At 38.4% G+C, this 14,349-nt stretch overlaps 1 protein-coding gene across 6 annotated transcripts in view; it reads left to right on the top strand.

Annotated features, from left to right (window-relative positions):
* fmnl3 (formin-like 3) overlaps positions 1 to 14,349 on the top strand; it is a 73,604-nt gene that overhangs the window by 21,762 nt on the left and 37,493 nt on the right. For all 6 annotated transcript variants that reach the window (XM_022677141.2, XM_022677140.2, XM_022677139.2 and 3 more), the window contains exons 2-4: positions 8,525 to 8,608; positions 10,331 to 10,411; positions 11,898 to 11,974. In XM_022677141.2, coding sequence (XP_022532862.2) covers positions 8,525 to 8,608; positions 10,331 to 10,411; positions 11,898 to 11,974 — 242 coding nt within the window. The remainder of the gene's footprint in view (positions 1 to 8,524; positions 8,609 to 10,330; positions 10,412 to 11,897; positions 11,975 to 14,349) is intronic.

The following is a 14,349-nucleotide window of genomic DNA, read 5'->3' as shown; positions in this document are numbered from 1 at the left end:
AAACAAACCTTATTTGCGTTGTTTGTGTTTTTAAATGCAACGTGTTCGGCTTTGCTTACTTGAACTCCCACTGGCCTCTCTGGTCAGTAACAACATGAAGCCAAATAAGGCCCAAAGAATGTGCTATTTCCTATTTTAGAAACGACACGGGATTGGTGGTTTGTACTGTACCACGAACATGGTAAATGAGTATGAATGAGTATGAGTATACGGTTCTATGGTACTATTGTATTCCACCCTGCCTGCATAGCGGTTTTCAGAGTCATCATGTGATACCTCTCCATAAGTGTTGGTGTGTAAAAAAAACGAGCCTGGGAAACTTCCTGTTGCACTTTCACTGTTTTTCCCCTGTTCTCTAAACTGTTGGGATGTTTGGCAGTGTTGCAAGTCATGTAAATGCATTCCAGGTCTTTAATTTGACCCCATTCTTAAACAGAAAGTATACTTAGATAGTCCAGATTGGCTTTCTGTCATACAAAATAGAACGCTGAGTTAAATAGAGATATTATAGATTCAAAATATTACTTTAGTGAAAGTAAAAGCCCTCCTTTAGACCTACAATTGAGAAAAAGGCTTTAAAGGCTCACAGCTTTTTGTGTATTATTTATATTTTATGTCTAATTTTTTATTTTTCTTCCAATTTATCTACACCAATTGGCCCACCCATTCAGCTGCTACTCAGTTGTATATCCTCTACTATCACTAGTGATGCCACAACATAATGATGGTGAAGACTAGCACACGCCTCCTCCGACACATGTAGTTACACAAGTCAGACTCCGCCTCTTTTTAAACTGCTGCTGATGCTGTAGCATTGCCAAATAGCATCACAGCGCTAACACTCGGAGGAAAGCGCAGCAGCGACTCGGTTCTGATACATCAGCTCACAGACACAGCCCTGTGCTGATCCACATCACCCTAGGAGTGATGAGGGGAAAGAGTGCCATCTACTGTACTGTACTCACCCAGAGAGAGCAAGGCCAATTGTGCTCTCTCTGGGCTCCGGCAGCTGACGGCAAGCTGCATGATCGGGATTCGAACCGTCCAGGGCAGATTACAGTGGAAGTTGGGGTCAAAAAGTAAAATATTTGAGTTAAATTAAAAGTTGTAAAAAAAAATTTAAATACTTCATTAGTAGTAGAGATAATTAAATATACAGTAACAAATACAGTAATAAATTACATTTACTTTGCTAGATCTCGCTGCCTGTTCTTTCTGGCTCTCTGGGTTCCTCTCGCCATCTCCTGCAATCAGACACCCAGCAAGCACTTCAGCTACTGTTCTCTAACAAAGATCCCTGGTGTGTGTGTGTATATGTGTGTAAGTGAGTGAACTCCCCACCGTCACTACGGTGATTTCCCAGTTTCTGTGCCTATTGAATTTCTTCCAGAACTGCTGACCAGACTGCCCAAACTCTACTCCAGCTCTTGGCCTCGCTTGTACCTTGTTTTTTTTCTCATTTACCACAAACACTGATTTCTGTATTTATTGAGCACTCTCTCTTGTTTTCTCTCATTGGATTTTTTTCTTTCAAAACTAACTTTCCAAGTGTGTCACAGGGATTTTTGCATAATACCAAAACTTAAACCTAGTGTAGTCACATGATGATGAGTCAGAGATGATGCAGTACTATTTTTTGTACTTTTTGTACTTGTATTTAGTTTGTCTTGAATACACTTATTTATTAACATCTCATTTAAGGTCTATTGACAAGGGTCCTTTGGTGTTTAGGTAAGTGAACTGTAAGGGCAATTCCAAAAGAGTTTTCTTCATGATCTTGATCACCAATACCTCTCTTGAACTGCCATTTCTAAGAAATAATTGTACTTTTTACTTGATTACATTAATTTCCATATCTTCCGCTGTTTAAAGAAGTATTGTAGCCATCTTTGTTGAATCCATTGTATGTTGTAGCCTACCGAAATGTTACTACGGGTTGCCGTGACAACAATTTATAACCATTAATAAACTTTATAAAGGAATGGTACTTAAGATCTTTGCCTTAAGTATGGATTTAACTCATGAAATCATGGAATGTAGGTCACTGTACTTTAATACAGTGTAACATCAAAGGCAAAGAATAATGCAAACCACATTTACACAAAATCATATTGAAAATTTTCAGGGGAAATATTTGTATTTAGCAGTAACAATGGGTTTTGTTATCCTGCCAGCTCTAAAGACTGCTTCATAGCGTTTGATCTATTGGTCTCTTTATTTACAGCAGATGATCTGGCACTTGTTCTTGTCCTCTACGGCCTATTGTTTGGCATTTGAAATTTGACAACAATAGAATCTGTGGTGCTTTGTTGTTCTTTGTTGTGCCGGTACAGTCTCTCTTTTTACAAATTGAGCTGGATCAAAAAGCAGCAAGTGTGTTTTAATCTCAAAATGTCCTGTGCTATTTTATTGTTGATGCAGAGGTGGAAAAAGTACTGAAAAATTGTAATGAAGTAAAAGTACCTTTACTTTGCTAAAATTCTACTCAAGTAAAAGTAAAGGAACCCATCTAAAAATCTACTCGAGTAAAAGTAAAAAGTACTCAATTTAAAATATACTTTGAGTAAAAGTTACATAGTTACTTTTTATTATTTGATGTAAAAAAAGTAAAAACAAATCATAAATTAAATTGTTTTTATTGAACTATTGTTCCACATAATAATTTGGACCTTTCAGGCAGTATTTGTTCAGACCAAACCATAAAACAAGCGGTATAGGTTTTTATGATCCATTTTTTTTCTTTACTGTTAAAAAGTTATGGTCATATATGTGACTATAAACCGTATTTTTATAGTTTTATAGTTCATTATTATTTTTTTTAACTTGCCATTGCTGTGCTTTAACTGCTATTTACATGTTTTTTTAAACATTGGGAGTTTTCCAATGTAGCGAAGTAACTTGTTTACTTGTTTCAAAATGTACTTGAGTAAAAGTAAAATTACCTATTTTGAAAACTACTTTAAAAATTACAAATTACTTATAAAATCTACTCAATTACAGTAACTTGAGTAAATGTAATTCATTACTTTCCACCTCTGGTTTAAGGAGGATTTGTTTAAGCAAAAAATTCTATAAATCTTCTGCGCCTTCTAAACCTTCTATCGTGAAAGAAGAAGAAAATATCTAATCTGTCTTTAGAGAGGTCAAATGTGATTACAGGAATTAGGTTATGGATCACCAATTACCAGCTTAACCTGGTGGAAAACTAAATGCTGCTTTATTTGATGTTGTACTTTATGTATTTTCCAGCTGTAAATGGATTTTTGGGTATATATATATATATTCCATTTACAGATTCTTTGCTCAGATATAAAGATGGTACTTGACTGCACTGGAAACATCTGCATTTAAAATAATCTTTATTTCAGCTTCTTCTTCCAGCTGGAGCTTTGCTGGATTGCTGTTATTTCAGAAAGTAGTGTTCACATTGTGGTCTGGAGTGGCTGACTAGAACTTTTGAACCCAATGCCACAACTGTCTCTGGATCCACAGGCCTCACTTTGATCCCTTCATGGTAATCCCCAGCACCAGACATGACAACTGTCCAGGATAAACCATGGAATTTCTTCCTTTACATGTGTAACAGATCATTATGGTGGCAGTGTTAAGGGGCCCAAGCACTTAAGGTGCTGGAACTGGGGCTGGGTATTGTTTTAAAAGTTTTTTTTAGGGGTGTCACGATTCTCTAAATCCTTGATTCGTTTTTATTTCAGATTTTATGGTCAAGATTCGATTCGATTCTCGATTTTCTTTTTTTCTTTTTTTTTACAGCAGAGAGTCCTATGCCAGTTTTAGATTAGTCTATGGTCATTCATTGGTTTGATTGAAAGTGACATCTACCCACCCAAAGAGAGCTTGACCCCCCATTATTTGTGTTCTCTCTCAGACTCTGGCTGCTGATGGCCGCTAATGGCGAACAGTATGACCCAGGATTCAAATTAGCGATCCTCAAATCATAAATGGCATCGCATTAGTCTGCTAGATCACTTTTTGTCTGGAAAACATCAAACCTGGCAACCCTGCCCAAGAGTTTATGATGTTCATGATGTTGTAACGAGTGTTGTTGTTTCAGCATGTCCCGTACTTCTAATATTTTCACAATTACATGGCAACACACAACTGAACACTGGTTCCACGCGCTCCCACGTAGTTGTCCCAGACCAGGCAGCGGTTTGTTCTGTTCTAATTCCTCTCGTCGTGAACAGGCGCTCTCTATTGTTGTGAGACGCAGGTTAGTGCGAGAGTGTTTGGAAGCTGTGAGCTCACCAGTGAGTAGGCTGCTGTTTGCATTCTGCATAAACTGGAGAAATGCAGTGAGCTACGAGGAGTGGGAGGCACCCGCATCATTACTGACATTTTATTTAGGGTAAAGGGAGAACATACACACACACGCACACACACGCCTCCCCAAACCTCCTCTGCAAGTGTGAGATCTTCCATGGGATCATAAAAAGCTGCCCCCTCTCTCTCAGTGAGGTAAAAAAGGAAAGCGTGAGTGAATTTATAGCCAATGAGCTGCTATTGTAAACAGCACACATTCCTGTTGTAGCGCTGGACATCTGGAATGCATGGCGGCTCTTTCTTTAAGGAGAAGCTTCTCTTCTCAGGAAGTATTATCATAAGTGCTGGACGTTATACCGGTTCATTGAGAGGAGTCTGTCTGCAGAGCCGCGAATTTAAACCAACAGTTTTATGCCAATTTGTTTCTCTTAGCCATTGTTATACTGGTTTATACACTTTTTAATAGTTTTAGGAGGTATTCTAGTCATTTAGGACCAAAAAAACCCTTTAGTTTAAACACAGGGTAAATATTACACATATTAGGCTTATATGTTTCGATAGACTTCGCCTTAAGTTGTCTTACGTGGGATTTACTTTCACTTTAACTTTTCACCTAAATATGCAATATGTACAATATACAGCTCTGGAAAAAAATAAGAGATCACTTCAGTTTCTGAATCAGTTTATCTGATTTTGCTATTTAAAGGTTTATGTTTGAGTAAAATGAATGAAGATGCAGAGCTTTTAGACCTCAAATAATAATGCAAAGAAAACAAGTTCATATTCATAAAGTTTTAAGAGTTCAGAAATCAATATTTGGTGCAATAACCCTGGTTTTATTCACAGTTAATTAGTTTTCATGCATCTTGGCATCATGTTCTCCTCCACCAGTCTTACACACTGCTTTTGGATAACTTTATGCTGCTTTACTCCTGGTGCAAAAGTTCAAAAGCAGTTCAGTTTGATGGTTTGATGGCTTGTGATCATCCATCTTCCTCTTGATTATATTCCAGAGGTTTTTAATTGGGTAAAATCAAAGAAACTCATCGTTTTAAGTGCTCTCATATTTTTTCTCTAAGATTGTGACAAACTGGCTTAGTATCCCCAAACTTTATGATACGACCTCTTCTGCTGTGACAGTTCACTTGCCGGGCCTTTTTAGCAGACATTACAAACTGTGGTCGTTACACCTGAGACGTCTGTCTGAGAGCCAACTGTGGTTTCACTGGTTTCCACTAAAGACCTAAAAACTGCACAGTTGTTTTGTCTCGCACCCTGCTGAGCACCCCTGACATCTGATCGGGGGTGGAGTTGTCCAGAGATTGACCAGCTCTGTGACCACACTTCATTCAGACCTCACTCAGACAAGTGAGAGACAGTAGTAGAGCGAGATAATGATTCCCCAGAGGTTTGTTTAAAATTTGTTGAGCGTGATTCATGCTGTATGGGCCTGTGGAAAGATATAATCACTTTACGTCTCCTTACAGTGGAAAATGACATGACAATACTCATAATTCTGCTGGCACAAGTGATGGAGTCACCACTGGAACAATGTGCTGTTCTCAGTAGAGTGGGAATGCTGGAACTGAACAACATGCTCTTTGTTATTCATCATTGTGATATTGGCCTTTGGAGTAGGCTTAAGTATTTCTCTGACCAAACCTCAGATGTTCCAAAACATCTTCTGGGTGTTTCTGGGTGTTTTGATGACTCAAGGCGTTCATGTAATGCAACAACATGAATGTAATTGTGGTTAAATGCTAACACTTTATTTTTAAGAATCTCGTGTATATGAAATCTACCTAATTTAGTTTATGCCTGGCCAATACTACAGGATTTTATAAATCAAACACTTGTGAAGTGCACTCTGAGGAAAGCACAGCGACTTGGTTCTAATACATCGGCTCACAGATGCAGCCTTGTGCTGATCCACATCACCCTAGGAGTGATGAGGTGAAAGAGCGCCATCTACTGTACTGTACCCACCCAGAGAGAGCAAAGACAATTGTGCTCTTTCGGGGCTTCGGCAGCTGATGGCAAGCTGCATGACTGGGATTTGAATCAGAAATCTTGATTAACCACACCATTTATTCTTCTTACAACTTATGATTTTAGTAGTGCATTTGTAATTGCTTTAATTACTGTAATTGGTGTAAAAATTGGGATGCAATGCTGTTTTTAACGTGTCTCCCTATTATGGATATTAAATGTGCAGTCTAAGTGTGTTCATGGACGTTCACCTCTCAGCACTGGGGTCTTGGGTTCAAGTCCCTATTTGGGTGGAGTTTCCATGTTCTCTTTATATCTATGTGAGTTTCCTGTGGGGACCAGCTAAATTGCATACTCTAAATAGCCCAGAAAATTGTAATACTCTAAAGTGATTTGTATATGTATGTATAATAGGTATTGTATATGATTGTGTGTGTAAATGTATGTATGCATGCCTGTGCACATGTATATGGATATGAATTGGCTGTAGTGCCTGATGCAGTTCTCCAGGTGGATGGGGTTGTTTCTGGTTGAGAGTATGCTGTGCGCTATTGGCTGCTGCTTCTCGCCAGTGTGTGAATGAGTGCTAAATATGAATGGTTGTGTGTAAATTGTAAAGCGATCTTAGGTTTCTAGTAAGGAATCTTCATTAATAAAATATGTCTGAAATAAGTTAGTAAGTTGACACCACAACTAACATATAAATAATATAATCAGTGTTAGATTGGCTGCTTTCCAAAAGCACATTTTCTCAGGGCTGGTGTTGATGGGGGTGTGAATGGCATCGCCAGAATAAACACCATTTGTTTCTCCACCCTTGAGTGATCTGTAACATGTCGGGGCTCTCCGCCTGCATCTCTCTCTCTCTCTCTCTCTCTCTCTCTGCACCTGCTTCTTCTCCTTTATCACCAGCAGCAAACATGCTGTGCATAACACTTACCCGTGTTGATGAAAGGAGATTCTGCTGTTTTTCTCCTCATATCACAAACCATTAACTGTGGCGGAGAAGATACTGCACATGGCATTATCTCTGCTTGACGATAAAGAAGAGCATGGTTTACGTTTTTATATATACTCATTCAAGAAGTTACATTTCAAATTTAAACAAATACTAATGTAAAAGTGGTTAAAGAAATGTACTGTATAATTAAAAAAAAACATTATGGCTACATCCAAATCAGATTTTTTGCTCAATGTAGCTTAGATCTGATTTTTTCATGGCTGTGTGAACAAGCCATATCCGATTTTTACGAATCATATTTAAGTCACTTTCATATGTAGTCCTATATCAGATAAGTATCCGATCCATAAACATGCGACATGAATGTGAACGGTCAAATCTGAATTCATGCATCTTTTTGCTTTTACGCATTAGGATTAGCATTAGCGCTACATGCTTCTCTCTCGTACTCACACATCTCTTGATGCAGCTATAGCTGCAAAAAAACAGCAAAAGCAAACCACCTCCTCAACTTGAGCATGTACTTCAAACCAGCTGTTTACTCTCCACTCCAGCAAAATTCACTTGTATTTCATTCATTTTAATTTTTGTATCGTAGATTAATGCTGAAGTCATCCAAATTATGAATTTATTGATTTATTAAACACATTAACACATTAAAAAGTGTTAAACAAACCAGAATATGTTTTATATTATACGTTTTTCACAGTAGCACCTCAGAGTTATCAAGTAGAGTCACCTGGAATTCAGGCTTTCAGTTAACAGCTGTGCTGAACTCATCAAGAGTTAATTGCTAGTTAATTTCTTGCCTCTTAATGTTAGTTTGAGATCATCAGTTATAAAGTATTATGAGAAGCAAGAACTACTTAACTAAAAGAAAAGAAAAAAAAATGTTTTCAAGAAATCAGCCAATCAAAAACAGTGTGATGAAACTGGCTCTCATCAGGACCACCGCAGGAAAGGATGAGCAAGAGAGAAGAATGTGTCCAAACTTTTGACTGGTACTGTACATTAGCTGAGACATGAAGTATGAAGCTTTAAATATGGAAATGAAACTGAGGTAATTGCATTATAAAAAGCCCGTGATGTAATATGAGGTGATCAGTTCAGTTCAGGACAGACAGGAAGCTGCTCGACACCGACGCAGGAAGTGATGGCCCAGATCGGGGACGTGGGCCGTGCTAGTCCTGAGTGGCGTTTCTGTGAGGTGGTCTCCATGGTAACGGGGACAGGAGCGCATCATTTCCTGTGTTTGGCTGATGTGTGTCTTTTTTTTTCCTGTCTGTGTTTCAGAACTCGATGAACCTTCCCCCGGATAAAGCCCGCCTCCTCCGTCAGTACGATAACGAGAAGAAGTGGGACCTTATCTGTGACCAGGTGGAAAATTTCACTCTGACTCGCACCTACACACGACTGATTACCTGCAGAGATGATTATTATCTCTCTTAGTGTTGGAATAATTTATTTAGCAGTTATGTTCAATTAACACATGAATTAACAGTGCTGTGAAATAGTATTTTCCCCAAAGAAGATTTATTTTGTTGCTTTTTTATATTTGTCAGAATAATAAACACATTTTAATATCAGACAAAGATAATCTGAGTAAAATATCATGTAACATAAAAATTTTGGATGATAATTATGTATTTTTAACGTACTATAAGGCTTAAAATCTTAAAATCAGTCAGGTAGTAAGGAGCAGTAAAGCCACTTCGCTAAAGTACAGAGTTATACAGGAGTTTCAGTTTAGTTCCCCAGCACTGGAGAGGCTGGAGCAGTATAAGCATTAGCATTAGTTGCTAACCATGCTAAGTGCTAGCTCTTTTGTCGTTCAGAGGTGAGAATTGTACTATTGGCCTGTAGCCTGCTGTTAACCCTGACTAGCACAGTTGAAGCAGCATTAGCATTAGCCACTAGCCATGCTAAGCCCTAGCTCTTTCGCAGTTCAGAAGCGAGTATTTCAGACTGTAGCCTGCTGCTTACCATAGCTAGCATAGCTGAAGCAGCATTAGCATTAGCTACTAACCGTGCTAAGCGCTAGCTCTTTTTCTCTTCAGAGGTGAGTATTATACAATCTGCCTGTAGCGTGCTGTTAACCCCGACTAGCACAGTTGAAGCAGCATTAGCATTAGCTGCTAACTGTGCTAAGCCTAAGCTCTTTCGCAGTTCAGAGGCGAGTATTTCAGACTGTAGCCTGCTGCTAACCTTAGCTAGCATTGCTGAAGCAGCATTAGCATTAGCTACTAACCAGGCTAAGTGCTAGCTCTTTCGCACATTCAGCGGCGAGTAAATTGAACTGTAGCCTATTGCCCTGGCTTTCCAGTTAATTTATGGTGGGCAATTAAATTAAATAAAATCTGCGTTTTCTACTTAGTTATGTTTGTCTCTTGATAATATGAAAAATGCAATTATGACAAAAAAAGCAAAAACAAAAGAAATCTCTAAGGGGGAAAATGCGCTTTAATCCATTAATTTCAATGAATTAACAGACAATGTTGTGTAAGCCTTAATATGTTATATAAGTATACGTATATAAGTTACCTGAACTCAAGCCCAAAGCTTTTAGAGAACCCTCCTTCTTTAATTTACTTTAATTATACTTTAATTTTTAACATTTAATAACATATAGAAATATATATATATATATATATATATATATATATATATATATATATATATGATCATTAACTGTATAATATTCAGGCTTCTGAATCTAATGTTCTAAAGAGACCAAAACACACAGTGCTGAATCATGCCGAGCAAAAACAGGTTCATAAATAATAATAATAATAATGTCTGTTACCCACAGAAAAGCCTGTGTTTACTACGCCAAGCCATTTTCCAAGCTACATTTAGAATATAATAATAAAACCATAATAAATCCACTTCTTGTGCAATGTGCATGCATGGAGCATTTAATAAATCTTTATCTGTCTTTATTTCTCAATTAGTAAATGAGTTGAAGTGCAGAATGTAAACAACTTCATCACTAAATTACATTTCCACTGAGGAGGATGACTCACTGAAGAGGATAACTGTTTATTAATATTTGTCTGACTGTCTGCTCGTGTATATACTCTGCTCTGTGCTCTGTTTTAGGAACGCTTCCAAGTGAAGAACCCCCCGCACACGTACATTCAGAAACTGAGGGGCTTTTTAGACCCAGGAGTTACACGCAAGGTAAGATGAGAAACTAATTTTATGTTTTATATTAATTAATACTTTATAATAATAAAATTTATGTAGTACTATGCAGTGATCTTTGTCTCAATCTTGGATTATCAATAAAAATTCTCTGAGCAGTAAGTGTTCAGTTATACAGTAAAACACCATTAGAATATTACAATAAATAGAAATAACATTCATACAACATGTGGTGGCTTTACATATTGTGCTTATTAAAGCATATCCAAATATTTCCTTAAAGTAAATCAGTGCTTAATGATGTTAAACCAGTTAATAAAACTCAAAACTCAACAGTTAGTTTCGACCCTGCAATGTGATTGGCTGAGAGGCGTTCTATGAGTGCCATTATCAGTCGATAACGCACTGTAACCAAAGCTCTCCATGTACAGTATTACTCCGCCACATATAGGTAACCTAGCAATGATGCAGCGCTTACAAGCCAAACAGAGCAGCTACAAACAGAGCAGCAATGGAACTATTTTAACTCACAGAGTGTTTATAACCAAACAGATCGTATTTTCTCATTCTCTTTAACTCAAAATCTTTCAATAAACAGTGATAATGGAACTATAGTATAATTGCAATAATAAAGTGATGCAGCATCACATGATGAGTAGCATCACAGCACTAACGCTTGGAGGAAAGTGCAGCGACTCGGTTTTGATACATCAGCTCACAGACGCAGCCTTGTGCTGATCCGCATCACCCTAGGAGTGATGAAGGGGAGAGAGCGCAACCATCTACTGTACCCACCCAGAGAGAGCAAGATCAATTGTGCTCTCTCAGGGCTCTGGCAGCTAATGGCAAGCTGCATGACCGGGATTCAAACCTGGGAATCTCCTGATCATAATTGCAGCTCCTTAGTCAACCCTTTAATATATTTTTTTTTATACAGAAGGAGCGGGTGTCTAAATACTAAATACTTTTGTCCATGTTGTTGCTGCTATTGTCACACAAAACCTTTGTTTCCTTTGTATTTCCTTTGAATTATGCAGTTGCTTTTTACATTCATGATAAATTGACCAATAGAAATGATCAAAATCTTTTTTTTACATTGACTTCAGTTGCTTATATTAAGAACTTTTTTGCTTTTTTTGGCTTTACTGTAAATCTGCCATGTTGGAAATACAAGGATTTTGCTTCACATATATATACATATACAGTGTGGGCTCACATACAGATCTAATGGTGTTTCCCAGGCTGCAGTACAAATAAAGAAACCTTACATTTGTGTTAAACCAGCCCTGCTCTGACCCGAAGCTTTGCTATATTTTGCTCTGTAATCATAACTGTTGCTTTCTGTGCCCCGAGGCCGTTTCTCTGCACTCAGTCTGCTCTGTATGGAAAGATAACTACTGGTATAGTGTTCCCAACACGCAATGTGTTTCTTGCCTTCTCTAAATGCGAGGCTGAGGCCGGTGTTGTTGTGAAAGTCTGCAGCTGAAAGCGTGATACAGATCTGCTCTGTCTCCCTCCACAGAAATTCCGCAGGCGGGTTCAGGAATCCACCAAAGTTCTGAGGGAACTGGAGATATCGCTGAGGACCAATCACATCGGGTGATTATTCTTTCGGCCTTTCTTTCTCTCTCTCTCTCTTTCTCTCTCTCCTCTCCTCATCTTCTAAACCCCTCCAATCCAGATCTTTCCATCTTCTGCCTCGTTTAAAGGTCAGTAACAGAGGACTCTCTCAGTAGGAATTCACATTAGTATTAGAATCATATTAAATCTAATTTGAAGTGAAACACCCCCTGAAGTCTCTACTCAGAAAGTCAAAAGAGCCTCATCTTGCATATTAGCAGTAGTAAAAGCAGTAAAATTACACAGTTTATCAGTTTATTATCACTTCTGTGATTAAGTGTCTTATTAAATTAGCTGTACTCACAGTACTGTCCAACTTCTATATGTTTATGCAATGTTTAGATGTGCCACATAATGCATAATAGCTTGTTATCAACTGGTATAGCTAACAATGATAGGATCTGGGAGAACACGAAAAATTACAACTTAGGACATAAAAAGTGTAAAAGATTTTGTATATATTCACAATAAAACACCAGTTAATAATAGTCAAACCAGTTGTAGTAAACTCCAAAGTTTTTTTTGCAAATGTTTTGAAATAGTGTAAAATTATCATAGTTTTTATCCAGAATGTGTTCAGATCTTTTATGAGCTCTGACATCCAAATTCAGAGGCACCATATTTTCAGATTATAAGGCGCACTATTAATAAATGTCTATTTTCTGGTCTATTTTCATACATAATGCGCACTGAATTATAAGGTGCATTATAATCAACACTAGTAAGGAACAGAGGTGTCGCCATGTTTACCTTATAATTCAGCAGGTCACACCGCTGGGATCAAGTTCCTTAATCCTCTTTTTGAACTGCTGCTGATACAGCAGCATTGCCGAGTAAAATCACAGTGCTAACGTTTGGAGGAAAGTGCAGCGACTCGGTTCTGATACATCAGCTTCCAGACGCAGCCTTGTGCTGATCCACATCACCCTAGGAGTGATGAGGGGAAAGAGCACCATCTACTGTACCCACCCAGAAAAAGCAAGGACAATTGTGCTCTCTCAGGGCTCCAGCAGCTGATGGCAAGCTGCATAAATAGGAATCGAACCGGCGATCTCCTGATCGTAGTGGCAGCGCTTAGCCTGCTGGACCACTCAGAGTCCCACAAAAGTATAATTCTTAAAAAGAACATTTTCTTTCAAAGTCAAACGAGTGCTGAATGTTAATCTACACAGATTTCTCTCCTGAAAACTGTTTATTTGGGTGAGTAAAGCGTCTGTGAGCTGATGTATCAGAACCGAGTCACTGCGCTTTCCTCCAAATGCGCTGTGATGCTACTTGGCAGTGCTGCATCAGCAGCAGTTCAGAAAGAGGCGGAGTCTGAATCACAGGTTGCTAGTCTTCAACCTCTTGGTGTTTAGGCTTTCACTAGTGATGGGGGATATTCAGCTGCAACAATTAGCCTAGCTAAATTGGGATAAAACGGCAAAAATATACAAAAAAAAAAACAAATTCCCCTCTGTGGGATTAATAAAGACTTACCTTATTTTTTTAAAATAATCCTGTTACTTCCATTGTAAATGTAATAGTGACAAACTGAATTTTTAAATTCTTAATTGAAGAGTATATATTTGCTGTTGGTCTTGATTTTGATTGGTTGTTTACTGTTTCCAGACTCTGCTTGGTGGTCCCTGAGCGTTGTCAGTTCTGCGTTAGTAAAGCTAGATCTATTGTTGAGGCTTTTCCTCTTTCAGGAATCATTATTTCTTTGTCCTTCCTGCTGTAGAACACAGGCCGGAATAGTGGCAGTGCCCAGATCCCGGCTGTTCTGCCAGCCTCCCTGTGCTGCGGCGCTGTGTGTGTCTGTGTGTGTGTGTGTGTGTGTGTAAGACCTCAGCAGTGCCCAGATGGTTTTCATTGTGCTCCCCCACCGGCCGGTTTAGCCAGCAGGAAGCTGTGCTGTGTTTGCTGGAGAGTCAGGAAGCATGAGCATCCAACAATGGAGTGTGTGAAAAGGCACAAATCACACACACACACACACACACACACAGAGCCAGACACACACTTGTATACAGCTGTGCCTCACACTCGTGAGTATAGAAAAAATACACAGAAAGAGACAAAAGCATGCCACACACAGCGAAACACAATGAAACACTGACACACTTGCAGATCACACACGAACATACAACATACACACACACACACACACAATTACTGGAAAAACACACAGTTTGATTGCAGATTTTGCACAGATCCGTATGAAAAATGTACTGTTTCTTTAAATATTTTGGTATTTGGGGATTTATTCCATGCAATTAATTTGAAATCATGGTTGCATTATGATTTTTTTTAATGCAATTAATTACAGCATCGTTTTTGACCCCTTCTTCCACCATAATCTGCACCGCCCCCAC

The sequence above is a fragment of the Astyanax mexicanus genome, chromosome 13 (genome assembly GCF_023375975.1).
Source record: "Astyanax mexicanus isolate ESR-SI-001 chromosome 13, AstMex3_surface, whole genome shotgun sequence".
Taxonomy (NCBI): Eukaryota; Metazoa; Chordata; class Actinopteri; order Characiformes; family Acestrorhamphidae; genus Astyanax; species Astyanax mexicanus.
The sequence above is the reverse complement of the archived record's forward strand: the minus strand, read 5'-3'. Positions and strand labels throughout refer to the sequence as shown.